General features: G+C 54.1%; 8 protein-coding genes across 8 annotated transcripts; 3 read left to right on the plus strand and 5 right to left on the minus strand.

Moving 5' to 3' along the window:
* Window positions 1-89: 89 nt before the first annotated feature.
* Window positions 90-4,202, minus strand: BO82DRAFT_374621 (putative acetamidase; the record flags this gene model as incomplete). Its single annotated transcript, XM_025637431.1, has 10 exons — window positions 90-202; window positions 286-592; window positions 674-852; window positions 980-1,266; window positions 1,404-1,567; window positions 1,663-1,775; window positions 1,866-2,373; window positions 2,982-3,074; window positions 3,126-4,096; window positions 4,178-4,202. 10 exons carry the CDS (start codon window positions 4,200-4,202, stop codon window positions 90-92), a joined length of 2,760 nt encoding a protein of 919 aa, XP_025491894.1.
* Window positions 4,203-4,773: 571 nt separating this feature from the next.
* BO82DRAFT_402214 (putative cysteine synthase) lies at window positions 4,774-6,321 on the plus strand (the record flags this gene model as incomplete). The annotated part of the gene is made up of 5 exons (XM_025639311.1): window positions 4,774-5,076; window positions 5,163-5,222; window positions 5,281-5,399; window positions 5,452-6,071; window positions 6,131-6,321. The coding sequence occupies 5 exons, from the start codon at window positions 4,774-4,776 to the stop codon at window positions 6,319-6,321; spliced, it is 1,293 nt and encodes a 430-aa protein (XP_025491895.1).
* A 232-nt stretch (window positions 6,322-6,553) lies between these two features.
* On the minus strand, window positions 6,554-8,677 carry BO82DRAFT_415042 (Myb-like DNA-binding domain protein). Its single transcript, XM_025639945.1, has one exon. The coding sequence runs from the start codon at window positions 8,451-8,453 to the stop codon at window positions 6,765-6,767; it is 1,689 nt and encodes a 562-aa protein (XP_025491896.1). The 5' UTR covers window positions 8,454-8,677; the 3' UTR covers window positions 6,554-6,764.
* Window positions 8,678-9,243: 566 nt separating this feature from the next.
* BO82DRAFT_402216 (beclin 1) lies at window positions 9,244-10,951 on the plus strand (the record flags this gene model as incomplete). Its single annotated transcript, XM_025639312.1, has 2 exons — window positions 9,244-9,328; window positions 9,402-10,951. 2 exons carry the CDS (start codon window positions 9,244-9,246, stop codon window positions 10,949-10,951), a joined length of 1,635 nt encoding a protein of 544 aa, XP_025491897.1.
* Window positions 10,952-13,827: 2,876 nt separating this feature from the next.
* Window positions 13,828-14,731, minus strand: BO82DRAFT_354434 (uncharacterized protein). Its single transcript, XM_025635200.1, has one exon. The coding sequence runs from the start codon at window positions 14,419-14,421 to the stop codon at window positions 14,185-14,187; it is 237 nt and encodes a 78-aa protein (XP_025491898.1). The 5' UTR covers window positions 14,422-14,731; the 3' UTR covers window positions 13,828-14,184.
* On the minus strand, window positions 14,550-17,094 carry BO82DRAFT_364874 (uncharacterized protein; the record flags this gene model as incomplete). Its single annotated transcript, XM_025636974.1, has 11 exons — window positions 14,550-14,736; window positions 14,766-14,777; window positions 14,917-14,922; window positions 15,131-15,194; window positions 15,301-15,321; window positions 15,979-16,201; window positions 16,232-16,248; window positions 16,291-16,467; window positions 16,539-16,579; window positions 16,736-16,942; window positions 17,048-17,094. The coding sequence occupies 11 exons, from the start codon at window positions 17,092-17,094 to the stop codon at window positions 14,550-14,552; spliced, it is 1,002 nt and encodes a 333-aa protein (XP_025491899.1).
* Window positions 17,095-17,894: 800 nt separating this feature from the next.
* BO82DRAFT_415054 (uncharacterized protein) lies at window positions 17,895-19,612 on the plus strand (the record flags this gene model as incomplete). The annotated part of the gene is made up of 4 exons (XM_025639946.1): window positions 17,895-18,211; window positions 18,470-18,711; window positions 18,845-18,928; window positions 19,057-19,612. 4 exons carry the CDS (start codon window positions 17,895-17,897, stop codon window positions 19,287-19,289), a joined length of 876 nt encoding a protein of 291 aa, XP_025491900.1. The 3' UTR covers window positions 19,290-19,612.
* A 2,481-nt stretch (window positions 19,613-22,093) lies between these two features.
* On the minus strand, window positions 22,094-26,099 carry BO82DRAFT_364876 (ER oxidoreductin; the record flags this gene model as incomplete). The annotated part of the gene is made up of 7 exons (XM_025636975.1): window positions 22,094-22,860; window positions 22,914-23,414; window positions 23,476-23,603; window positions 23,923-23,927; window positions 24,197-24,275; window positions 24,331-25,895; window positions 25,986-26,099. The coding sequence occupies 7 exons, from the start codon at window positions 26,097-26,099 to the stop codon at window positions 22,094-22,096; spliced, it is 3,159 nt and encodes a 1,052-aa protein (XP_025491901.1).
* Between the last annotated feature and the right edge of the window lie 134 nt (window positions 26,100-26,233).

A 26,233-nucleotide genomic window follows, 5' to 3' on the forward strand; every position in this document is an offset into this window, starting at 1 on the left:
TGTGATTTGAGTTCCGCATACTGGCGGTGTTCTTTACATATATATGTAAGGTTGATGTACAACTCCATAGACCCAGAAATAAGTTGAATCTACCTCAAAACCTCATCCAAAACCTTCGCAACAGCAACCGCCTTCTCCTCGCCGAACTTGCCCCCAACCACCTGCACCGTAACCGGCATATCCTTGACCAGGTCGATATCGTCTGGAAGACGTTAGTTAGCCCCAGTTCAACCCTCTCCGCCCATCCCCCAAGATGACCAGCAAGAAAGAAAAGGAAAAACCAACACTGCAAATAATTGAACCGATCCGACTGATTGCGGGGCACATGCGCCCTCCACTCCTTGATGATCTCGCTGTCGCTGTTACCCTCTGGATGATCGACCCCGGCATCCGCACAGGTTACCGGCACCGTGACCGCAGCGTAATCGAGCAGATTCCACAGCGCCGTGTACCCGAGCCACTGGGCGCTGACGACCCAGGATTTGGGGCGGTAGCCGACCCACGGCGTCACGGGCATCAGGAGGGCGTCGATGCCGCTGGTTGTCCAGTGGGACAGGTAGGTTTCTTGGTAGGTGTATTTTGATTCTTCGAGCTGTAGCCTATCATTACTACCTGTCTTCGACTGTGGGGGGGAAGGATGGGTGGGTAGGAACAAGGGGCAGGCAGCCCTTACCTTCTCCCGCTCCTCCACCGACAACTCATCCTCCGACGTCCCCACGACCATCCCCTCGATTAACGGCTCCCCGATGATGTCGCACAGGTACCGACAGTGTTGGCCCCCGTCGGCCAAGATGGCTTTCGTCCAGAGCGCGGTGCCTTCTTTGTGCAGGGCGGTCGCGGGCCAGGGGATTACTTTCCACCCATCAGGAGTTGGTCAGTATAGCGTGATCAAGCGGGTGATGTCAAGCGGATATAGCCGGTACATCTAGTCTTGAACTGACGGGGCAAAGGGAAAGGGAAAGGGAAGGGCAAGACACACCCTCATGCCCGGCCTCCACCAACTTCCGCTCGACCTCGCGCATCGCCCGCGCAATCGGCGGCTGCGGCTTGACGACCCCGTCGTCGTGGATGATGGCCACCCGCAGTTTTTTGGTGGCAGGCTTCAGGGCCAGCTCCGTGCGCCAGGGGATCGGGATGCAGCCCGGGTCGAGGGTCCAGGGCTCCGAGGCCAGCAGGGAGGCCATGAAGTGCTCGATCGAGGCGAGGCTGCGGGCCATTGGGCCGGCGACGGGGGGCACCATGTAGTGTTGGTGCATGCTTTGCGTACTGTTAGTCTGATACAGTTCCCAGACACTCCCCCCAGACACCCACCCCCACCCCAGGAGAAAAGGGAAGGAACATACAAAGAACAATCCCACGGCACCCGCCCCCTCGACGGACAAACCGAATACAACCCCTGCAACGCCGCGGGGATGCGAATCGAGCCCCCGATATCCGTCCCGATGCCGAGCACACTGCCCCGGGCGCCGATCAACGCCCCCTCGCCACCGGAACTGCCGCCGGAGATGAGCTGGCGGTTGAATGCGTTGATCGATTGTCCGAAGACGTGGTTGTAGGAGTCGGACATCTTTCACCCAGTAGATCAGCCAACCATCTCATACCATCCCTTCCCAAAAAAAAAAAAAAAAAAACAACAAAACAAAGGAAAAGGACAGGACAAACCATAAGCGACTGCGGCACATTCGTCTTCACATACAGCACCGCCCCCATCGACTCGAGCAGCCGGGCAATCGAGCTGGATTTGCGGGCGGGTTTGTTGATGAGTCCGACCCAGCCTGCGCCCACCCCATCAGAAGAATTAGCATGAGCCTATAGCACACATCCCTCCCGATGTCCCCCCGAAGGGAAAGGAAAAGGACACAAACCAACAGTAGTATCCACCCCCTCGAGATCAAACCGATCCTTAATCGAAACCGGCAACCCATGCAGCGGGCCCCGCGGCTGCCCGGTCCGCGCGAGCTCCTCGTCCAGCCACTTGGCGCGCGCCAGCGCCCGATCGAAGAAGATCTCCGTCAGGCATTTGGTGAGCTGCTGCGCGAGGGCGGCGCGCTTGCAGAAGGCGGTCGTCAGTTGCACGGAGGTGATTTGCCCCGAGGCGAGGTGCGCGAGGAGCGTGGTGGTGTCGGCCGTTTCGGTCCATTCGAGTTCTTGGGCTGTGAGGATTTCGCTGGTGCGGATGGTGGTTAGAGTGTCTTGTTCTTGTTCGAGGGGCTGGGGCTGGGCTTGGGCTTGGGCTTGGTCGTCGGTGCTGGGTGTAGGTGGTGGGTTGGGGAGACGCCAGGCTTCGGGGATGGCGGCTAGTTGGGCCTGGCGTTTGGCGTAGACGGTGGGTTTCCAGGTGGGGGTTGAGGGGAGGGTTTGGGTCATTGTCATCTTGCGTTTTTTCTTATGATTGTTTGTGTCGTTGGTTGAGGTTGTGAAGGGTGTGGTGTAGTTGTATAGTTGATGTGGCGGGCGAGTTTATGGTTTCGGAACGAGGGGAAATCAATGGAAATGGAGCGGGGTTCATGCGGAGAAAATACTCACTTATACGATTACCTACCTGCCACTGGAATGCTATACACAGCTATCTACTCTGTAAGTACTCCGCAGTCATGAAGATAGGAGATAATAATGAAGCTCCCGGATTGGGCACCGCAACCCCCCCCACCCCTGGCAGCATCAGCATCGTCTTCACTATCTATATCAGAGTAGATCCTCAACCACGGTAGCACGCCAATCATAGAATGTATTCAGCCTATCCAGCTATCTATCATCACCTGCAGATTGCCGAGTTCCGGATACCGTACTGTAGCCGCCGAGATAAGATAGTAGGCCATGCTTGGGATCTTTATCATACACCTCATCAATCCCTCACTCCCCACTCAAACAGTCATCAGCATGCTGGCGTTCTTGTACCACGTCAGCATCGGGTTCTCCCCGTTCCGCGTCTCTGTGTCTGCAATGTACGCCCAGCGCTGCATGAAGTCTTCGTGGCTCACCACCTGCGTCAACTTCCCGGTGATCGCCCGGTACATATCCTCAATCACGTTGAAGTCGGTCGGGAAGAAGATATCGAAGTATCCTTGTTGAACCTGCGTGCCGGTCAGAAGTCGTTCGGACCAAATCACGAGACAGAAACTTACATAAGGGGTCGTCACAGGGATGGTGCGCCGCTCGAATCGAGTCTGCACCACAGGCCCATTCAGCCCGCGCACCGCGTCCGGCAGCGAGCTGAAGTCACTCGCCACCAGCCGGTGGCCCGGGAAGTAGTTGTTGAGGATGTCGAAGAACTGCATGAGCCGGGTGGGGATGTACTCCGGCTGCGAGAACTGGCCCGCGGCCGGCAGATACGGCCGCAGGGTGCGCATGTACTTCGGCCCCAGGGGCGACGGGAACGGGCGCCGGGCGGCCGCCTGGCGCACGCGCAGGAACCGCGCGGCCACCGGGTCCAGGTAGTCGCGGTACCACTCGTGGAACTCGCCGTCCGCGTCGATCAGGACCCCGCCCTGCTGCGGCTGCTCCGTCTTGAGGTCGTAGCGGATGATGTCGTGCGAGAAGTTGTCGAACACCTCCAGCGCTAGGAAGAAGCACGGCGAGTGCACGTACGTGTTCCAGTCGAAGATCGACCGGTTGATGATCTCGAGGCGGTCCCGGTGGCCGGCCGACTCGGCCGAGGCGACCAGGTTCTTCAGCTGCAGACTCGCCAGCGCCGGCGAGATCTCGATGATCTTGTACTTGGTCCGCTGGTAGACCTCGTAGTCCACCTCGCGGATGTAGTCCAGCACGTTGCGCATCATCGTTCCGTTGCCGGCGCCCATCTCGTAGATGATCAGATCGTGGTACGGGTACAGCGTCAGCTTATAGTTCGACACCAGGTACCGAGCGATCGTCTCGCCGTAGTACGGCTGGAAGAGCTCCGTCGGGGTATGCCACAGCTGACGGGCGACGTCGGGCTCGGCTTCGTCTAACCGGTCCTCGAACTCCGTGTAGCGATTCCGTAACATGGTGTGGAACGCGGGCCCATCGGCGATGTCGTTGAAGATGAAGGGCTCCCCGGGGCTGAAGATGGTGGCATGTTGGGAGAAGTAGCCGTATTGGAGATTATACAAACTGTCTGTAAAAGCGAGCCCCCGAGTTTGTTAGCAATTGTTCAGTCGCAGCAGCAGCCAGCCATCACCACGACGATTTCCCTTACCATCGATGAACTCCCGTCCCCACATCTTCACCTGCCGCGGCCGCTCGCGGTGATGGCGGAGTTCTTTGGCCGTGACCATCGGATACTTCTGCAATTCCTCCGAAATATCTCGGGTGATGAAGCGACGTTCGTTCCAGATCGTGCCATCGTTGGATGCTTTCTTAGTGCCGGGAGCCTTTCGGAGGAAGGGTCGACATTGTTGACGGTGGTGCGGATGGGACGGGGACAGGCGTACGCAACCCGGTCGGCGCGCGGAGAGGGAAGGAGTAGATTTGAAAGATTGACAGGCGGGATGTCGAAATAACTGCCTAAGCAGTTGACTCAGGACTGGAGAGTCCATGGGAAGGACGTAGACGATCGCTCGTGGGGGCGGTAGCACAATGCACTCCGTCGGAAAAGAGGAGCAAGAAAGAAAGCTCGGGGAGAGCACGAGACGTGAGGAGAGGAAGAGAGGCGGAGAGGCGGCGGTCGCGCAGCGGTGGGTCCAAGCTTTTCTTCCGCCCGCCATCACCATAACTTATAACTAACTTGCCTACCATCGCTGCGGGGAATTTCTTTGTTGGACTGACCTTCCCCCCCCCCCTTCTCCCGCAATCATGGATGATCATTCCCGTCTCTATATTGGCACTGCCTTCGTCGCAGGTGTCCTTCTTACCATTGGGTTCAAGGATCTGGTGTACCCCGAGTTAGAACAGCGCATTCATGAATATCTAGCTCGTCGTCAATCCCAGCCCGCGACAGACTCCGAGGACCTTCCCCTCTCCACCGAGACTCTCGCCGCAAGACCAGGTCCACCGGCCATCGTCGAGGGCATTGAAGGTTGCATCGGGAATACTCCCCTATTCCGTATCAAATCCTTATCCGATGCCACGGGCTGCGAGATATTAGGCAAGGCCGAAGTACGTCATTTGCCTCTAGTTCAGATCTACGTCTTGGGGAAGACAAAATTGCTCGAGAAGTTGCTGACTTATTTTCTATTTTCTAGTTTCTGAATGGGGCTGGACAGAGCTCGAAAGACCGGGTTGCGCTGAGCATGATCCAGATTGTATGCAGGTGGTCCTTTCCATGACATACTGGGAATAAATCTCTCACACTCTATACAGGCTGAAGAGCACGGATTCCTAAGACCGCATTCAGGGGACACCATCTACGAAGGCACTTCCGGCTCCACGGGAATCTCCCTAGCCTCTTTGGCGCGAGCCAAGGGCTATCTGGCCCATATGTTCGTATTAAGTTGACAGCCACCGCATAGCCATATACTGACACAACCATAGCTGCATGCCATCCGACCAGGCTATCGAGAAGTCGAATCTATTGTTGAAGCTGGGCGCAATAGTAGACCGCGTGCCACCGGCCCCCATTGTCGAAAAAGACAATTTCGTCAATCGCGCACGCTCGCTTGCCCAGGAACAAACTGCATCCTCCACCGCCAGCGGAAGAGGATTCTTTGCGGATCAGTTCGAGAATGAAGCCAATTGGCGAGCCCACTACAATGGCACTGGGCCCGAGATCTATGCTCAGTGCAACGGAAAACTGGACGCCTTTATTGCCGGAGCGGGCACCGGTGGCACCATCTCTGGTGTGGCACTTTTTCTGAAGCCGCGCATTCCCAATCTCAGCGTGGTCCTGGCCGATCCTCAAGGCAGTGGGCTGTACAACAGAGTCCGTTACGGGGTCATGTTCGACCTCAAAGAGAAAGAAGGCACCAGGCGACGTAGACAGGTGGACACCATTGTCGAGGGCATCGGGATCAACCGAGTGACAGCTAACTTCGAAGCGGGCAAGGAGCTGGTCAACGACGCTATTCGGGTGACCGATGCACAGGCCTTGGCAATGGCTAGATGGCTTGTAGAGAAGGACGGTCTGTTTGTGGGTAGTAGCAGTGCCGTAAACTGTAAGTCTTTCCCCAAACCCTCATCTTCACCGGGTTGTGGCTAAACCACCCAACTACAGGCTTTGCTGCCGTCCAGACAGCGATGAAGCTTGGCCCCGGCCACAGAATTGTGACGGTCCTGTCCGACTCAGGGTCACGGCATCTCTCACGGTTCTGGGCGAAGGCAGGAGACGTCGGGGGCGCGGTTGACACCAAGCTTGAAGATGTGTTAAATGCCACGGATGCCACGGATGCCACGGATGAGGAGTAAGCGCGTGATATGTCAAGCCCATAACGATCCGCGAAAATTAGCCGGGGCCCACAATGAAGGGCAAAGACACGGCAAGAGCATTGACAAGGGTTGACCACTGGAGAGGCGGCGAAGCCCAGAAGCTACTGCCACTTATGGTTATTGCAGCTAGTGTCTGACAGGGAGTATAATTTGTTCGGCTGCCGCCCAATCCGACAGTCTGAGATCTACTTGGTTTCATCCAGTTGGGCTATGATAGCAGAACGCCATCGCTCGCTTCATTTGACCTAGTGGGTCACGACACGAATCTCGGGATCTGGAAAGTTGACGTGCCGGGGCCGATCGGACCCACTGACGGACTGCATGTCAGAATCGGGGTCCTGACTCAGTTGTGGTTCATCTGCTATTCGATTCGTCGGGACCGATCGAGCCTGCCGTCCAATCATTCTGGTTGCTGAACAGCATCACTGCGTATCAGTGCCAGCCCAGAGCTGCAACAACTCGAATTCAATCTCGGCATGTGGTCGGCCAGGTAGCCCTTCGCGGATCGTGGTCCAGCTAAGGCCCTGTTGCTCTTTGAATTTGTCTAGAACGGCCCGCTCGGCTTCAGACCAAGGCTTGGACAATGACGGTGGATTGGCCCGGCGATCACTCCAGTGATTGCGATTCCATTGGATAAGCGAGGTCAGTTTCGTATGCGGAAGGCAGTCAAGGATCTCGTTCCATTTCTTCCCCCGTACTTGTCTCATTGTGATGATCAGTCTCGCTTCATCGGGCTGGATGACATTTCGAACACGTTTCTTGGTAGGAGTAGAGTTATCATCCACTAGTTCGTTTGCGCGCGATCCTGTAAGAATATTTGGCGTGATAGACGTGGTAGTCTTGGACTTCGACTTCGGAGTAGGCTCTTTGGCCAGGGCATCGAGTCGGCGGGTCACCTCAGATCGATCGTGTTGGCCGTCGAAGGGTCTGGAGGCAATTTCCCTGAGATGGATAATGTAGCCGTGACGCGCGAAAACCTGCTTGCAATCCGAGCATTGATAGTTCAATTGACGCGGTGTCTGTTCTTTCACGGGTGTCTTGCGGACATGGATGCTCCGCTTAGGGGTCGGCGACGGTTCGTAGTCTTCCTGCAACGGGTCGTCGGACTCATCTCCATCGGGGGTCTCTGCAAAAGACCAGTCGCAGACCACGGGGCTCGACTGGGTGACTTTCCGCTGCGGTTTGCTTTTCATCGTTGCCCCTGCGTGGCTCTTCCGCGGAGCCCGTCGCGATTTCCCAGGCAATGACCACAGGGAGCCGGCTTCCGGTGGAGACTGCGAGCGAACGTGATTCACGGTTGACGCCGCCGGACGTGACCTGTTCCATGTCGGCGTGGAGAAGCTCGCGTCGATTTCAGGCACCCGCCATAGCTCCTCCACCGCCTCACTGCGGCGGTTGCTGTGTGATTGGGCGGTTGCTTCCGCCGCAGGTTTTGCTTTTTCGCTCACGAGTTCGGTGGTGGTGGATTGATCCAGGATGCTCTCGATGCGTAGCGTATTATCCAGCAAGGAGTCCACACTAGCCCCATCGTCGTCGTCATCCGCTTGACCATGTAAATTCGAGTCACGCTTGCCGGTGTCCTCTTCCCCAGCCGCCAGGTGGTGCTGTATCCCCATCCCAGCCTGCAGTTTCTGGATCGACGGCAGCACGGGAGATAGAGGCCGTGAGCGATCATCATCCGGTGCCTCATCATCATCATCATCATCATCATCATCATCATCATCATCACCACCATCCATGCCTGCGGCCAATTGACCGGGATTTTCAGGTGAGTTTCCTCCCTCTGACACGACAGACCGCTCCTGCTCGAGCCGTCGCCAATCTGGTTTTGTTGTTGAGGAACGATGATCATCATTTTCGGCTTCCTCCTCTTCTCCCTCTAGTTCTTTGATATGCCCATTATTCACAATGATCTTGCCCGTCTGTAGATCAATCTCATCGCCCACGTCTGTAAAGTCCCGGCCGTATTTCTCGAAGATGCCCTCGAAGATGGACTTCAGGCGTTGGTCGTTCTGCGCCCGTGCCTCGTGGAGGTCGAGGTCGTCCCCGCCGTCTTCCTCCTCGGGTTCGACTGGTAATGCGAACCGGGCGCGCTTGGTGGGTCGCTCCATGCTTTGTAGAGAGGTTGCAAGCTAGTAGTAGCTATCGGGGGTTTGGTGGGTGTGGGAAGAGGGAGTGAGTTGAGGGTTGATTCTGCGGAGCAGGGACGCTGAATGTAGGTAAGCCTTTTGATTTCTGCAATCGCGCCTTTGAAGTAACACCGCTCAATCTTGAGGACTGTTAGCTTGTGTTTCTCTGGTGCTAGTAAGAAGGGAAGGTGCACAGTAAAAAAAAAAAAAAAAAAAAAAAAAAAAAAAAAAAAAAAAAAAAAAAAAAGGGGGGGGGGGGGGGGGGGGGGGGGGGGGGGTTTATGACCTACATGGACGGTCAATTCTTCAAATGAGATTATGCGCTTTCATTCATGGACAGTGCGATTGCAAATTGATGGCACAAGGCAGAGGATTGATCGCTGGTCAAAGAGGGTAGATGAACGGAATCATCGGTCGCCAGCCTGGGTTCTACTGTGGTTTGCCTAGAGGTGAAGCACGAGCAATTGGTGATATTCTTGTAGTGCAGGTTCGCCAGCTCTTTTTTGAAGGCCCCCGCGGACGACGCCAAAAACACGCGGCGCGCGCACCCGCCATTCACCACCACCTCCACCACCGGGTGCCGCATGACGTCTCGTCTCGTCTGCCCCTGCCGAACCGACAGTTGCACTCGACTTCCAGCCAGTAACCTCTTACAACACCACCACCCTTGATGTCCATTTTCCCTCCACCTCCTCTTCTCCACACTGGGCTGTTATCTTCACACTTTCTAGACGAGGATGAATGAGAAGTCGCAGTCAACATCTTCGCAACCATGTATTGCCAGAACTGCCGCACGCCTCTCAAACTGGATGGCTCTCTCGAGTCGCTCAACCCGGCTGCCTTCGACCTGCTAGTCGGTAAGTGCAGTGGTCACATTTTACCACATGTGTATTTCTCCAGCATTTAACTAATTATGTATGCCTTCTGTAGGCTCTACGGGTAAATCCGTCCCAGAACATGGCGCCCACTCCTCCTCCAAGCCGAGCTACCCGCAAGAGCGACGGGAGCTCTACGACCGGGTATCCAAGCAATCCACAGCCCCCGTGTACAACCGGAGATCCATCCCCCCTCCACGGCAGGCGGCTCGCAATCAACCCCATCCCGCGAGACTCGGTCGCGGCGATAGCGGGAACATGTCGTTTGTGATGCTCACCGAGTCGCAAGTCGGGCCGCCTCACGGGATGATCCCCGGGACGAATGGAAACGGCGACGGCTCATCACACGGCATTAGGACCGTCGGCAACCCTGCAAACCACGATCATAGTCGAGGAGGCATCGACGACGGGTCGTTTGCAGACCAGGTCGAACGAACCGCCCGGCTGTTTGACATCATTTCCGCCCGTTCGGACATCGATCACCCTATTTGTTTGGAATGTACCGATCTCCTGGTGGAGGGGATGGAGAAACAGCTGGCAGACGCGAAGAAAGAGCGAGATGCATACAGCTCTTTTCTGCGCGATCTAAAGTCTTCGGTCCCGACGACGGAGGAGCTGGAGGCCGCGCAGCAATCTCTGCAGGAGACGCTAGCTGCGGAGGAGGCTGCGTTTGCGGAGCTTGTGGCCCTCGAGAAAGAAAAGGCCGCCTTGGATGAGGAAATTGCCGGGCTGGAGGATGAATCCCGTCAGCTGGATCTCGAAGAGGAGAATTTCTGGCGGGATCGCAATGCCTTCGCCCTCACGCTTTCCGAGTTTCAGAACGAACGCGATGCGCTGAACATGAAGTATGACCATGACTCCCGGCAGCTGGAGAGGCTACAGAGGACGAATGTCTACAATGATGCGTTCTGCATCGGGCACGATGGCTACTTCGGCACCATCAACGGGCTGCGACTCGGTCGCTTGGCTAACCCGTCGGTCGACTGGCCGGAGATCAACGCTGCTTGGGGACAGACGGCTCTGCTGCTGGCGACCATTGCTAGCAAGCTGGGGTTCCAGTTCCAGGGGTATCAAATCCAGCCGATGGGTTCGATGTCTCGGATTGACCGACTCGACCCGACCCGAACATCTCCGGCTCAATCCGTGATTGGTGGAGGCAACCCAGGAGCATCAGCGGCGCACAAGGTCACCACGCTGGATCTGTTCTCGTCGGGCGAGCTGCCGCTGAACCTGCCGTGGCTTCACCGCCGGTTTGACGCCGGAATGGTGGCTTTTCTAGAATGTCTACGTCAACTAGGCGAGTTTGTGGAGAAGGCTCCGGTGCCGGCGGGCTCCAATCGGCGAGGTCACACGGGCACCGCGGTGACGGGTCTGAAGCTGCCATATGAGATCAAAAAGGACCGGATTGGCGATGCGAGCATCAAGCTTGGGTTCAACCAGAACGATGAGACCTGGACGCGTGCTTGCAAGTATACCCTCACCTGCTGTAAGTTTTTACTGGCCCATGCCAGCAATGTCGCCAGTGCAGGCTCCAGTAACTCAGCTGCCGTGGCTGCTGCGGCCGTTGCAGCTGGAGAGCAGGCCGCCAGTTCTCCCACCAAATGAGACCATGTGGCTAAGTGAACCGACGCCGCGGCCGCAGCGAGGGCAACCCTCGAAGCACTTTGCGACTAGCAGTAGTCTAATCCATCCATGCGAGCCAATGCTGTCTCAGGCGCTAGCCACAGACGCTCAGCGGAGTGGTGTTGTCAATTCCTGGCCAGCTCGCATCAACAGCCACGAAGTCATTCTACCTAGCGAGTCATTACCTGGCCATAATCCCCTGCTAGCTGGCAATGGCAACAGGTGCCTCGGGCCGCGGTTAGGCTCAATCTCGTTCTGCCTTGCGTTATACTCCAGTAGCACTACCGTGAGCGAGCGTTGCACCCATTACAAATCGGCAGATGATCAACACCACAGCGCAGTAGTCAGATTCCATCGGCCGTGTCCCGTTCTAGGGTCTATGTCTCTGGCCAACGGCCAGATCGCGCGGGATGTCTTCCCCGATAGGAAAAAGAAAAGGGCTCGCCGCAAGCTCCGGTGAGAGAACCCTAGCCGGGTAAAAAGGACAAAAGGAGGATCAACAAAAAAAGCCGGGTTGTCCATAACAGGGCTACGCAGTGGGCCGCTGCATGTTTCTCGAGCTTACTTGGTTGTTATTCTTGGGACTGGCTGCTGGCTGCGGGTTGCGGGCTGCCTTGGTCGGGCGATGTGAGGACGGACGGGAGATCGTCCTCTAGTCTGCTTGCCTGCCTGACAGATTTGATGATGTAGAGGTTTCTTTGTCTGGATAACGATAGTCTCTCTGCCTCAGTCCCCTCGTCCTGCTCCTGACCCTGCGCCCTGTGTTCTCCATAGCAATTCCAGTCTTTGAACCAGCACTGGCTGTACCCGGTGATTAAGTATTTCGTTTGCAGGCTTGGACCTGTACCTGTACCCGTACCTGTACCCCTCCAATCACAGCTCGCATGGAAGACAGATACAGTATACGTAGGGACGGTAGCCCTGTCCTGTTTTTTTTGTTTTTTTGTTGCTGCCAGGCGAGAACAAGGACACTCGAAACAAAGACAACTGGAAGCAAGCACTGGACAATACCAAACAAGCCACTATTAGACTCTCGAATAGGAGGTTACACTCCGCGATCGACTAGTGGATCAGTAGATTGCTCAACTCCTAAGAAACTATCTCTCTCAACCATCGGACATCCGGTAGGACTCGGGGCTGTAAAAGTCACGATCGCGAAAAGGGACCGACCGTTTCGGGCCGCGTCAGCGACGAGAGGAGCAAGGCCACGAGGCGACGAGGCGATGAGTGTGTTCTTCTGTTGCTGCTGTTCCTCCGAGTGACTGCGCGTGAGAGTGCCAGTCAGGCAGGTGTGGTGGTCTGTGGCTGGTACTTTGTACCTAGGAAAAACACAGGTCTGATCCGGTGTGCCTGGATTCATCCTCGATCTGGTGGATTCCTTTGTTCCATTGTGACTCGAATTTGACACAAGTTCTAGGTTACCAGTCATCCTATCCTCGGTCTGGTGCTGGTGCTGCTGGTGCTGCTGGTGCTGGTGCTCACTTACTAGGTAACTTGCGCAGACACCACACAATCGGCCTAGACTGCACTGCACTGCACCGCACCGCACCACGCAAACTGATCCAGACTACGCTACGGCGTACCTTGCCAGACTACCGTTTCACCTAAATCTCTAACCACTTAGTACTCCAGACCGATACGGGAGTTAGTAGGTAGAGGGTAGGAGGTAGGAGGTAGTAAGTCAAGTCCACCTGTCAAACTGGAGCCTGGAACCCCACACGCAGCTACCAAGAAAAACAAAACATACGGGAATCGGAATTATGCCAGTTCCAGTTCTGGTTCCCCCGGATAGCGTAAATACTTCGAACTGTCTGTAGCGAGAAGAAGTCGATGAACCGTCCGATGGTCTATATGCAACTCCACTTACTTCCTTACATACATCCATACATCCATACATCCATCCATACATACATACATAATTCACGAAGCACCAAGGTAAAGCATAACTCCGAAAATACACACCCAGCAGCGGGCATACCTAGGAGACAGACTACCCAAGTTAGATCTCGATCTCTGGCTCGGACTCTGACTCAGCCGGTTGCCTTTTCCTGCCTGCGAGTAGGGTCACCTCCTGAGGGCAAGAATCCTTGCTTTGGCTTGTGCTTATCCTGTGACTTTTGCTTGTTGTCTTGGTTCTGGATCTGGATCTGGATCTGGTCGGTTGAGGGTCGGTTTTGTGCATAATGGTGAACTGTACTGTACTCGGTATTATGACTATCACTTAGCGTTTAGTCACTTGGGTGCGAGGTGGGATGAAGATCGGGGTGAACTGGGGTATGATGCATGTGCATGTGTTGGAGGTATAGTCGGGGCAGGGTTGGGTGTCTGTTGGAGGTGCTAATGCGGTTGATTGGGGTTGGCTACTTAGGACAGTACTTGGGAATCGACGATGGAGTTATTTCGTTAGGTCGGAATGAGGAACGTGGTTTGTTGTTTTATGGGCAGTTCAAGTCAGAGATAGATTGACCCGTCGATTAGATCTCGGTATTGTACTTTAGTTACCACCGATTTAGTAACAGACGCCATCGGCGCGTGTAGTAGTCCACGAATGGTACGAACCTCTTGTGGTGGTGGGTAAGTGGTTGGTCAATGAATATGAGCAGGGCAATCTAAGGTCGAGATCTGGAGATGGATAAATTTACTTGGAACAGTCGTGGATGGAAATGGGCGGGAGAGAGGGATTTAATCTACTGTACAATGTGAGGAGGGACACTGACGAACCAATCAATTGCATGGCCCTGGATGTCTACAGTACACCCACCCAGCTTGCATCTAGTGTCAGTTTGAGCGCCGTCAAGATCTGCTCTACGCAGTACTACTGTAGCTTCTCCCTCTTCTCTCTTTCCGTGTCGCCGTCAGCAGTCAATGCAAGACAGAGACACGCTGTGGCTGACGCATGGAATTCATCATCAGGAACCTACGCGGTTTCTCACCTTGTCGGTGGGTGACCACCTTACCTCATACAGGGATGCTTCCTCCAGCGTGACTTGACCAAACGTCCGGCGTTTACTCTGAACATGAACACCTGTGTCGCCGACACAGGAACAACCGACCGAAGCATGTGAGCCAGTGGATAGCGTCGTGATCGCTTCTACGGCATTCCTCCGCGTAGGACCTCACGCTACCTTCCTCCGCCCACCCCCGGTTTCATTCTATCTCATCTACCGTCAACCGTGGCCGGCTACTGGCCAGCCACTGATACCTCGGCCGGTAGGTCAATTCGTGAATGTGCGCGAATTTAATTCCCCTTCATGGGAGTTGACGAAGCCCCGTCGGCCGCAACTGCCCTCATAAGAATTGAGTTCGGAAGGCGAGCGCAGGTAGTATAACTGTACGAGAGCCCTGAGTGTGTGGCACATGGCCGCCCATCGGCCGAATCCCTGGAATACTTTTGACTGGTCAGTGAGAAGAGAGAGAGAGAGAGAGAAAAGTAGGCAGCTCGCACCCGCCATCGAGAAAGCCCCCTAGGGGTTGGAAGGGGAATGAAAAACGGAAGAAAAGGCCGGGGAAACATTAGCTAACTTCTCGCAGACCAAGACCCATGCTATCGGGGGCGGAATGGCCTGACCCTATGACCTTTTCAGCAATGCGGTATCGGAAGAGTGATGGCCAGGTAGCCGTTAACTATTCTTCCTGAACCAGTACTAGACGTGAGGGTACGCGCAGAGTGAGTGAGAAGTGGCGATGGGCTGTCATTGTTCTCCGGAGAAGGTATACCCACACACTTGTTAGTCTGTGCTTTGGTCGGAGGCCCTCCATGCGCCTGGCTGATGTCATCAGTTACCAAGTAACTTACCAAAAGTCCCACCTTTCAATTTGTTGTTTGTAAATATTGCAGCCAAGCAGACTTTCATCCATAGTCTAGCGGCGATGCCAATCACCGAAGTTGGCTAGAGTTGAGGGGGCGAAGAACGACGAAGGACAATGATGGGGGATGAAGAACTTACTTTCTGCTAAGTACAGAGTAAGGTACGGTTAGTGAAGATCAAGAACGAGGTTTGCCCAGCCTCGAGGGGTGGGCGGAGAGGAGGGGGGCAGGAGTACGTTAGAGAATAATGGATCATGGGTGCTCAGGCCCATTCGGTAAGCTGAACAGGAATGGCCGTATTGTCTTGTATTTTTGCATCCCCGTCAGTGTTTTGGTTCAATCAACGGGCGGACCTCCGATCCGAGCCGCCAACATGACGGGCCGAACGTTCGCTGGTCTGTTCCAGTTCTCGAATAACTAGTGCCTACAGTACTTCAAGTTACTAATTATGGTTGTAATGACTGGGGGTGGTGGGTGATGACGACAAAGAAAAAGACTGACCAGCAGTTTTATAAACACTCACTCTCATCTGCCTCGGCCGGATCTGGATAGCGTCCAAGCCACAGCGACGATGAACCTGAAGGTTTTGCTCTTCAAAGCTCAGGCCTCATTCTAGCTCCCCATCGGGGCATGATCCCACTTTGCCACACCGGTCATGGGCTTCCCTTGATTCATGCCTGACAGCCTCAAATGCTCCGTGTAGCTGGGGTTCGACAGAGATGGCTTCATCTACTGAGTGCACGGAGCGATAGAACCATACAGATCTGGAAATGGCTGTGGTTGAAAATACATGTGAGTATTCATAGAAACCGACAATGGGTGCTGGTCGCAGGGTGTCCAGGCCCTTTTTGCCCGATTGGGCCATAGAGCGTTTCGAGAGCGCAGGTTGGATTCTGGCGCCAAACCGACCAGGATGAGGCTAAGGAGTAAGTACTGGTCGATCCAGTCGTGAGCGTAGTCAGATCCCTGCCATGCTCCAAAAGCACTGTGCTTTTGTTCTTTTCCCAAAATCTGCGGAAGAAGCACGCGCGACGAGCAACCAGGTCAGTCAGGTAACTATAGCAGCGGAATTATGATCCCCAAGTGTTGCACCTGCAGAATTGGCGCAGGACTGGCGCAGGACTGTCTGGACGGGAACACCACCATCTGGGTCTATTCTTGCCTGTCACTTTGGAGAGGGTTCATGGTCCGCATTGCGTACGGAGAGGGGCGTGAGAGTCGTTGTTTGTTGTTTTAAATTGTTTGATACCAGACTCTCTTCCCTCTTGTTCGTTCTTTCTTCCTTCCTTCCCCTCCACCACCGCCGATTTGCCCATTTCCTCAGAGACATCGGCAGACTGGACGAAAATGGTAAGAGGTCTGCCGTCTGCTGTTGCTCGACACACTGAAACGGTGGGCGAGATGTAGGAGGTAAGGATGGAGTACTGTATGTCCATACATACATACATACATACTCCTTGTCCTGTAGGTACTAGGTACGGAGTACGGAGTACTACGTACGTACTCTACGTACGTATGTTTTCGAAGGATAAAGGGGGGGGGGGCGGCAGACAGACGGGAACGTGACAAAAGTACACGGACCATGTCCAAAGGGTCCGTGATTGGGACGCGGCAGCAGGGATCACAACATCCGCGGGCTTTTCCTTCCCATGGATCCAGCAGCACGTCGCCGCAACAGGCAAGCGGATGTCTTTAGCCTCGCCAGTCAGCAGTTGTACTTTTTGTTTAGCGCGGGTACTAGTGGCCCGGGGTGGATCTTACCCCGGCGGCGAACCACTCCCCGGTTGCCCTGTGCCTCTTTGCTTTCCATCCATCAGTTATTCAGTTATTGGTTGCTCTTTTCACATCTCCCTCCCCTCCACTTGATACTGAGCTGAGATCTTGAGATAATCAGTCTATCGACCGAGATATCGACTGAGATATCGACTGAGATACCCTATCCAATGACAATCACCTACAAGAACTCTGTCACTACAGTCCAGTACGTCTCTACTTGGGTAGCCTTCTCGATCACCTCGTACCTAAATGGGTCTAACTCACTGGCGTCCCCCATTGAATGAATCCCTACCGTGAATGGATGGAAGAAGGAAGGAGAGTTGCCGGTCTCGGTTTGTTGGCAGCGTTTGAGTGGAAGATAGACGACCATCATAGTTCTAGCTTGATGTCTGTAGCTGAAGTAAGAAGAATGCATGCTCAGTACGAACATCCAGACCGTCCGTAGTTGGTGGAAGCAGGGCGGTACCTACAGTATTGTATGTACTCATTCCTACCTAGAACTTTCCTGACCTGACCTGACCTGCCCATTGACTGGGGTCATAATTTCTTTTTGGTCTTCGATTTTTCCCATCTCTTTTCTAGGTTTTTCTTTTTCTTCCTATTTCCCTTTTTTTTATTTCCTTTTTCCCTCTTTCCTCTTTCTCTTTCTCTGTTTCTTTTTTCGGTGTTGGTTCCGTTTTCTCGAATTGCAGCATGTCCAGGAAGCAGTAGCAGCCGGAATAATCAATAATCTCGTGGATTATATGCTGAGGGAGTGACAGCTACTATCACCACGCCTATTTCCGATTTCTATCCACTCTGGGGCTTTCCTCCAAGCCAATCTCACTGGCGACTGGGGCAAAGCTTCATCGCCTTGACTGTTCGACACCGTGACACCTTCAACTCTTCTTTCTTCCCCCCCCCCCCCCCCTCTCTTTCTTCCCTCTGGATCGCCTCCAGAACTACTATATCATTGCATCCTCACGTCCATTTTACCGGCCGCGACTAACTCCATAACGCTTTCTGTCATTGCATCGGACCACCTCTATTGAATCGCTCTTTTTATCTACTTCCTTCTGCTGCCACGACCTCAAAGATCCTCTTCCGGCTCGCATTTCCGCGCTACCGCTCCTGAACGCTTCTACTTCTTCTCCCTTACCACACCACCATTAGTTATCCACTCCTCCGTTCCCCCCAGCATTTGGTCCTAGAATCCACAGTCCACAGTCCGCAACAGCCCCGTTCTTTCAGGACAACGACCTGTGGTGGAGGCGCAAATTTAAATCCATCAATTCAAAGAGGGTCCAGACTGGATCCAGAGTATGAAAGGCGGAGATCAAATCACTCAGTCACTAATTCAGGATGAATGGCTCCCTGCCTCCCGTTTCTTCCATTCCCTTGACTACCTCCGCCATCATCAACAACAACAACACCACCACCATCACCACCACAACAGCAGCAACCTCTTCTACTTCCACGACCGCCAACAACACCACCACCACAACACCCACCCCTACCATCTCTTCTTCGTCTTCCTCCTTTAAGAACAAGTTTAAACCTCGAAAATCAGAGGATTGGACTATTTATCGGGAGATCATTCAAAGTCTTTACCGCGACGATCACTTAAAGCTTCGTGATGTGAGGCAATATATGCTCGAAAATTATAGCTTTGAAGCATCGTATAGCCTTCCGTTTCCTTTTCTCAGTCTTCTCCCCCGACACTTCTCTACTTGTCATGCTTTCACTTGCTGTTTTGACTCTCCCTGACCCTACCAGTGCAAGAGCTCGGCCCCTTTCTGCATCTGTAATAAAGATCGAGAGAGAGGATGGGACAGTGCGCGCTGATCTTCATCATTACTTTTTGCTTTTTCTCCCCCATTCTCCACCCATGAGTGCCACCCATTTGACCACCATCCCCTGACTTGGAAGCTTTCTAGAGAAAAACAATACAAAGACCGCCTGGCTGCGTGGAATGTCCGCAAAAACATCAAGGCCAAAGAAGTCCATATCATGCTCCGCAAGCAACAAAGGCGAGCTGCAGAGGGCAAGCGGACGGCGTTTCGAGTGGCTGGCAAGACGGTCGACACCAAGCGCATCTCCCGCTTCGTCCGGAGATATGGCAACCACTGGGAACTGGATGATGCTCGTGAGAGCATCCATCCGAATACCATCCACCCGAGTGTGGAGAGTCAGCCAGCGATTCCGCAAACGCAGCAAGAGTTACACCAAAATCTTCCCACCAGCCCTGAGCCAGGTAAGCTTTTCGGTCCCGAGTGACTTGTTGTGCATGCATCGCTCATGCTGCGTCACAGAGACCCCTACCGACATCGAATACTACACACCGGAGCCCGATGAGAGAGCTATGACCCTGTCGCCCTCGACCGAGACTCCATCTCGTTTTCGTGAGGAAGCCCCGCCCCGCTCTGGTAGCATCTGTCCTACAGTGCTCCTGCCATGCCGTTTGCATGTCTCAACGAGCATCTCGCTTGTAGGCAGGAGAGCTAGACTAATCAAGTAAATGCAGACGATGACAAGCTCAAGCTCGAGCCACTCCCCGAGCCCGAAGTGGACCATGCCCAACCTTTACCGGTTTCACCTACTCCCTCCGCGCCAGCCAAGCCGCTATCCAACGCCCTCCCTGATGAAGACTACTGGAAGGCGCTCGATGTGTTTCAAGGCCAACTCTTGACCCTATCCAGGACACTTGATCAGACCATGTCTCAATTCACCTCTCCGCATGACGATCTATCACAGTAATGTCCCTTCTGCGAATCGCCTATACCCTTCTGGCCGATAATCCGCCACTTCCACCAGCCGCACCTGTGATATGTATGTTTGGAAATGCCCGGCCCTTGCTGCACTTTCTGCTCTGAGCCCAGGCAACTAGCTTGTCCCGTGCTTACGATGATGTTGTGATCACTACCAGTCCATCGCCACTTCGCTTCCTGCATCATTCCTCACTGTCATACTTACAAGTTCACATGTGCTTTTCCTTACTTTGCAAATTGCCTACTATATAGAGCATCTATGGTCTAGTTTTATTGGGAGAAAAGGTCTAGTGTAGGTCTTGGTATACCTAAGAAGATAAAGGGAGACATCTGGTCCAAGCTGGTATGCTTGTCTAATGATGGTTGCTGCTTTAGTCACTGGCTGCTACACGGTTGCTCGGCCTTTTACCTCACGCCTCTGGACGAAGCACTTGATTGATGATTCCGTCGAACGATTCACCAACGACGCAGCTGACGCCATCAGACCCTGTCGATTGCATGAGGTCTTCAGCCTGTGGTCATCTACGGGGGTATACACGGGCGAAGGCCACTGTTGCAGTCTACTCCGTCACTCATCCGGCCAGTCAGCGCCATGCATCGACCAAGCTAGCTCTCCAAATCGACAGCCAGCCTTCGTTTGATACCGACGGAGATGCCGGAGAGCTCGTGTATACTTATATACTCCACCAATCCACGCCGACCTTCCAGACATGCTCATCACTCAGAGAGTTGTTTGAGCTGTCTCGACACACGTTTGGACTTTACACAGGGGAATGGGAAAGCATGCTACGATCAAAGGGCGGTTTAGAGGATACGCAGACAACAGCCAGACCGGACCACAGAAGGATCGAATGCAAAACTGGCAAGGATTAATGCAGACTACAGCCACTTTCCGAACCGCTTCTTTTAGTCTTCGCAATAGACCTCGCGTCTCGACTTACAAATACAGCCTGCGATAATATCGAAATGGTCACGCCGAGTTATCACGCATGATTGAGCACTTACCGGAATCAGCATGCTCGAAATCCTTTCGCCAGTCCGACGGATGATAGTTCCAGACTGAACCATCCCCAGGGTGCATGTACATTTGAACTGAAATCCGGTTTCTCACAAGAGCTAACCAGCCAATTAGCTTTCAGCTAGGGAAAAAGGGGGGGGGGTCTACACATGTGGGCGTGGAAAGTACAGTGGGGACAGTGCGCAAGTTTAGAAGTACAGGGTGATAACTTGGTGCTTTTTGTTGCGCTGCTCGGCGGCAGGTGCTCAACCCTGCCCACCCATTTGTATGCAGTCTGTACATATATACGGTAGTAGAGGTTGATCCTGGTAATAATCGACGAATAGTCGAAGAAATCCATGATGGATTGGTGCTTGTGTTCTGCCTTGAATCCTGTCCTGTACAATCGTCCATAAATTGTATCGAGGTAAAGACGACAGTGTTCGGTAACAGGGAAAGGTACTTTATGGAGTAGAAAGGCAGGCAGCCCATTGATCGAATCAAGGTGGCCATATCGGTTGTACTTCAATTGCTCTGACTTGACTAGTAGCCTTGCCTTGCCTACTTTGATGGTTTGCACACTCTGCTTGTTTCTGAGCGGGGTGGGTTCCGGGAGAAGGCAGGATGCATTTGATGCTCGGGGTGCTTAGAACAAACAGGGCCCTAAGTACTGGAAGTACTATTGACAAAGGATTGTATTCTTGATCTGGGTACCCACCTCCCTCCCTACATAGTACTGTCCTGTATGTACTTCCACTGTAGTGAGTAAGTAAGCAAGTAAAGCCATAAAGAGACCGTCCTTTGGCCAGCCCACCAGACCGCACACCCCGTTCGTTTCCTTGGATATCACCGCCACCGCCGCCACCGCCACCATCATCATCACCACCCATGCACCAGGATCGGAGGGAGGATATCAGTGATACGGTGGCCGTCAGTGGGATGATCCCTTCCCACTCGTTATACCCAGAGGTACATGGACCGGACTTTTCTCAACCGGTCTCCGGTTGAGAATACATCGATTTGTGGTGGCTCTTGACCGGGGATATCTACCTACTCGTAGTTCCCACCCATCCTCCCGAGTCAGGGTTATTTCGTAGTAGAATCCGAGGTCTTGAGGACAAGTAGTCCTCGTACATCGAACTAGGGTGAATGCCACGATGCTCGCCCACTGTACTGATCAAAGTAGGGCAGCTACATCGACCAATCCATCGCACCGATGCTAGACCTATCCTCTTAGCCTTCAGCCCGTTCAACCAGTCTAAATCATCGGATGCATTCTAGGCAGTAGAGCCAACTAAGAGGAAGGAAGTGGTTTCAACTGATAGAAAGGAAATGCTTGAATCGTCTCGTAACATACGCATTCGCAGCAAGCATTTTTTTTATTCTCCTGTACACCGGTTGGAACACCCCAAGGAAATCATATCAAATCAATGGTGAGAACGGAAAGAGCACAAGTGACGTGTCGTGCGTCTCTTCCTTGTCGCTAAAACAACTAGTAAGAAGTACATCTGAACCATGAACCATGCCCAACGCTAGAAAAAAAAAAAAAAAAAAAAAAAAAAAAAAAGGGAGAGAAGAACACTGAGAAAAACATGCGTCGTCAACTCAATCGACCTGGGTTGCGCCCCGGGGCCGGCATCCACCGCAGTCCGTGCTGTCTGTGAATGAAGAAAAATCAAAAAGAGATTATGATGTCGAGCAGAGGTAAAGTCGAGCAGAGGTAAAGTCGAGCAGAGGTAAAGTCGAGCAGAGGTAAAGTCGAGCAGAGGTAAATTCGAGCAGACGGTAAAGGCGAATCACGAGTAGAATGCACTCTTCTGGAAGCTCTCCGGCGAGATGTCGCCCATCTTGCCCTTCAATTCGGGTTTGACAGTCGCGTCCGCCACTTCTTCCGTCACGTGAGCGCGCAGTGAGTTGCTGCGGCTGTGGGCTTCACTGCCCGAAGTGATGGCCTGCTGCTGGGGACGACGCTGGATGGTTTCCAGGTACGGTCCAGGGAGGTATCCGACACGACCGTCCCGGGCCCGACACCGCCACCACTCCGACGCGTTACCCATGGGGTCCGTCTTGCCGAGGACAGCGACAATGTCGCCCTTCTTGACGGCCAGGTCAATCCCAGAGCTTTCCTGCGCCTCGGGAGTGTAGTCATACAACACGCGGCAGAAGTCGAGCTTGGAGGGATCCAGCGGGGCCTGCTGCGCGGGCTCGCCATTCGGGCCGAGCATCATCTGACGACGCTGTTCCTCCTGGGAGCGTGCGAGAGCCTTGATGAGCTTGCCCATCAGGTACGGAAGACCGAAGACGGCAATCAGAAACATGAAGAACGGCTTCTTCGAGGGCTTCGGCGGGGCGGGAGAGCCATCGGGCAGGGTCGCAGCGACGGAACGACCATTCAGAAAAGCCGCGAAGGCAGCCGGCGTGAGCGCCGTGGCATCCGCCGGCGGCGGACGACCGGTGATCTTTGCGATCAGGGTTCTGAACCAGCGGATCAAGGTGAAGATGCCGAGAGCAGAACCCAGCGTGTTGCGGAGGTTTCCAAGCTGCTCCGCGACTGAGACCATGGCTTCACATAATATCAGCATACGTAGATCCCCCCAGGACAAAGATGCAACATACCGAAAAACGAGCTGTGGGTCGCCATGTAGGTGCTCTCCAGCATCTGGGCGAAACCACCAAACGCACCGACAATGCTCTCGATCATCTGGAAAGTCGCCTGGGTGCTTTGACTGAACGAGTTGGTGAGGCTGTTCGGGTCATTCGGATCTCCAGGCATGCCGCCACCATACATCCCTCCCATGCCACCGTACATCCCGCCGTAGCCTCCATAGCCGCCATACATTGAGCCCATCGTCCCGAAGCGAGAGTATGGTGAAGAGTAGGCCCCGTAGCCACCATAGCCTCCATAAGGACTGGTGCCTAGCCGAGAGGCTCCATATGGCGAGTAATTGGATGCTGTGCGATTCACGACGGCATTCAGAGTGTCGGGACGAGATGGGAGATCAGGGGTGGCAGACGTGGAGGTCGGAGCGGCGCCGGTGGTTGCGGCCGAGGCTGGAGAAGAGGCCGTCATCGTTGTTGCTGGACCGGCCGTTACGGGTGTGGTGGTTGCGACAGATCCTGGTTGTGAGGTCAGTCAGAATGCACCGAGCTGGAAAGACTCAGTTTGTGGTGCACATACCGGCCGAAACGCCGGCCCTTTCCCACGGTTTAGGTGGCGAAACCGAAGCCATTGATAAGCGGGAATGTGATGGTACCTCAACAGTCTCGCATGGGCAGAAAACCAGCGAGAGGCCGGTCGGGGCGAGACTGGGAGTAGGATGGGGAGTCGAGAGGATGGAAAGGACAGTATTGCTCGAGTGGGGTGAGGTGAGTGGAGAGAGGAGAGAGGAGAGCGAGAAGGAGAGCGAAAGCAAGAGAGCGAGAGATAGCCAAGCGTAAAGATGGAGGTGGGAGGCGGTGGAGAGTGGAAGGTGTGGAAGGTGGAGTCACAAAGAGGAGAAAAGAACTGCCGCTGCATGTGGTTTACCGTCTCTCGGACAGCGGCCCACCCGCTGGGCCGAGGTTGATTTGATCGCAGTCTGGGCTTTCCTCCGAGTCTCGGTTCACCCACAAACAAACTACTTACTCATTCTATCTGGTATTCGCTCGGTATCGCATTGCACAGGTCAATCAGGGATATCTTATTCTAATCGGCAAACAACAATTGCTCCATCCCAATAACTTATAATACAGTAAGCGGCCTATCTCCCGCCAGTCCAAAACTCCAAACGATGCAAAATCGACCATCCACACCCCCCCCCCCCAATATAGGCCGATAAAGATATGTCTACAACATTGAACACAAGCAATACAGCCTACAACTCATCGCGCGGTGGCATGGCCGTTCGAGGAGTACGGACCTTCCATGCGCGTGGCGGCACCGGAAGTCCCAGCCAATAATTCCACACACGAGCGATCTCGATCACGATGATCTCACCCCTAAAGTTGCGAAGTTAGCATGCGGACAAACCTATTAGGGTGGAAGCCAACTTACAGTGTCTTCGGAACGTTAGCCCAGCTCTTCAGCACATAGACATATGTATCCCAGACAAGGGAGAATTCGGCCTTGATATCGTCCCAGAGGGTGTCGTCATCGCGGCGTTCGCGAACCCGTTCCCAGGGAAGCTTTTCGGAAATATACACAAAGTCCTCATCGTCGTTCTCATAGTAGAACGTGGATCCTCCATCCTTGAGCAAACGCCGGGTTTTCTTGTCGCCACGGTCCTTCGACGGAATGCTAGCGGGGATCGAGAACACCTCGCCGTCCCCAACCTCCATGGCGCGGTGAAAGCTCCGAACTGCGGCGACACTGTGGGAGATGCGGCCAAGAGTGTTGATCAGAGCCACCAATTCGGTCCGGCGCAGCAGGGGATTCTCGCCGTTCTTGGTCTCGTCGTATTCAAAGAGCACTTTCAAGGCGGTTCCGTATCCATTGACCTGAAGCTTGCCCCAGAGACGGCACTTGTCGCACCCGACACAGTCCATCAGCCGACTAACATTGCGGAAGCGATTGCGGAAATCTTCCTTCAGACCAAGGGCGCTTGGGTCCTGGAACATGATGTTTTCATCAAAGATCTGAGGCCGCTCGGCAAGGGTGGCAGTCAACTTCGACACCTTCTCCCGAGTTTGAATATCTTGTTCGGGGTCGCTGGTGCAGTAGTTGTAGCTCTTCAGGTGCTTCTGCAGTTTTGCCACAGCCCGGGACACGAGAGCGTAGTTGAAATACAGGTTGGAGATGCGCTCGGGGTGGTCGTGCAAGCGCTCCTTGAAACATTGCAGGTTGGGATGCCACTGCCCGGTTGTTTGGTTGAGGTAGTCCCAGCAGAGATGCGTGGAGATGGAGGCATGCATTCCGCTGATGAGGCGATGGAAGACCCGCTTCTCAAGGCACTCATTGTCTAGGGGCAGACGATCCGGGCGCTTCAATTCCTGCTGTAGCACACTGCGGAAGTCGTTCATGGCTTCAAGGTTTCCCAGTTGGGGGTGGGGCGACAGCTCCAGCTGGGAGGTTGGCTTGAGGAAACAGTTTTCGCGATAGATGGCATCCCAGACCTGGTGGGCACCCATACCAGCATAGCCAGTAAATCGCTCGGGGTTGTCCACCAGACTGACGTAGTCTCCTTTGCTGCTAGCGCCCTCATCTTCAGGAACACAGTAGTCTCGCTCGTCGCATTCATCATCGTACTCGACGACACAACTTTCTCCCACGTTTTCGCCCAGCATCCCTTGGAGGGGACGATCGCTGGGCCGCTCTTTTTGCTGCCTGCGCCCTGGATGGCCGGCCTTGGGACCCTCGAGTTTACTCAACTCCTCTGCCCGCCATGTTAAGGGAATGTCTTCCTCCGATTCGATTGTATTCACTGAACATGCGATGTTTCCACACATGCTGTTGGCGTCCGACCAGAACGGACAGACCTTGTTGAAGAGATTGAGCCGGTAGTATGAGAAGAAGTCGGTTTCTTGGGTGATAGACTGGAGGAGAGGGTAGACTTGATCGTTCAGGGCATCGAGGGTCGTATAGGAAACACAGGCGTCGGACACCATGGCGGTAGGGTCAAGCTGAACAAAACACGATCAGTCCCATGCCTCTCATTTGATTCGCGAGGAAAGCCGGCAGGATCCTGAAATCTAGAAGAGCTTGCGACTTACCGCGCATTTGTCATGGCCATATTGAAGGCCAGTGTTGCCCTCATGGCTCTCAGCGTGGGTGCGCGCCGAGAGGGCGAATACAGCCAAGTAGAAAATTTTGGCCGCAGAACGCATCTTGCTGCGGGCCAAAGAAACAGGAATTAAGAAACGGACGTATGGCGGAGGCAGAGCACGAGCTCTCCCGAAGCGACAGGCAAAAGCGAGATCCCAACAACCGTGTTGAGGTCGCTTTCAGGTATGTGTTTGTT

The sequence above is a fragment of the Aspergillus uvarum genome, assembly GCF_003184745.1.
Source record: "Aspergillus uvarum CBS 121591 unplaced genomic scaffold BO82scaffold_27, whole genome shotgun sequence".
NCBI classification, from domain to species: Eukaryota; Fungi; Ascomycota; class Eurotiomycetes; order Eurotiales; family Aspergillaceae; genus Aspergillus; species Aspergillus uvarum.

What these genes read in the sequence shown, in the direction of transcription:
- BO82DRAFT_415042 (XM_025639945.1), bottom strand. Translation starts at nt 8,453, where the DNA reads ATGGAGCGACCCACCAAGCGCGCCCGGTTCGCATTACCAGTCGAACCC.
- BO82DRAFT_354434 (XM_025635200.1), bottom strand. Translation starts at nt 14,421, where the DNA reads ATGGCGGGTGCGAGCTGCCTACTTTTCTCTCTCTCTCTCTCTCTTCTC.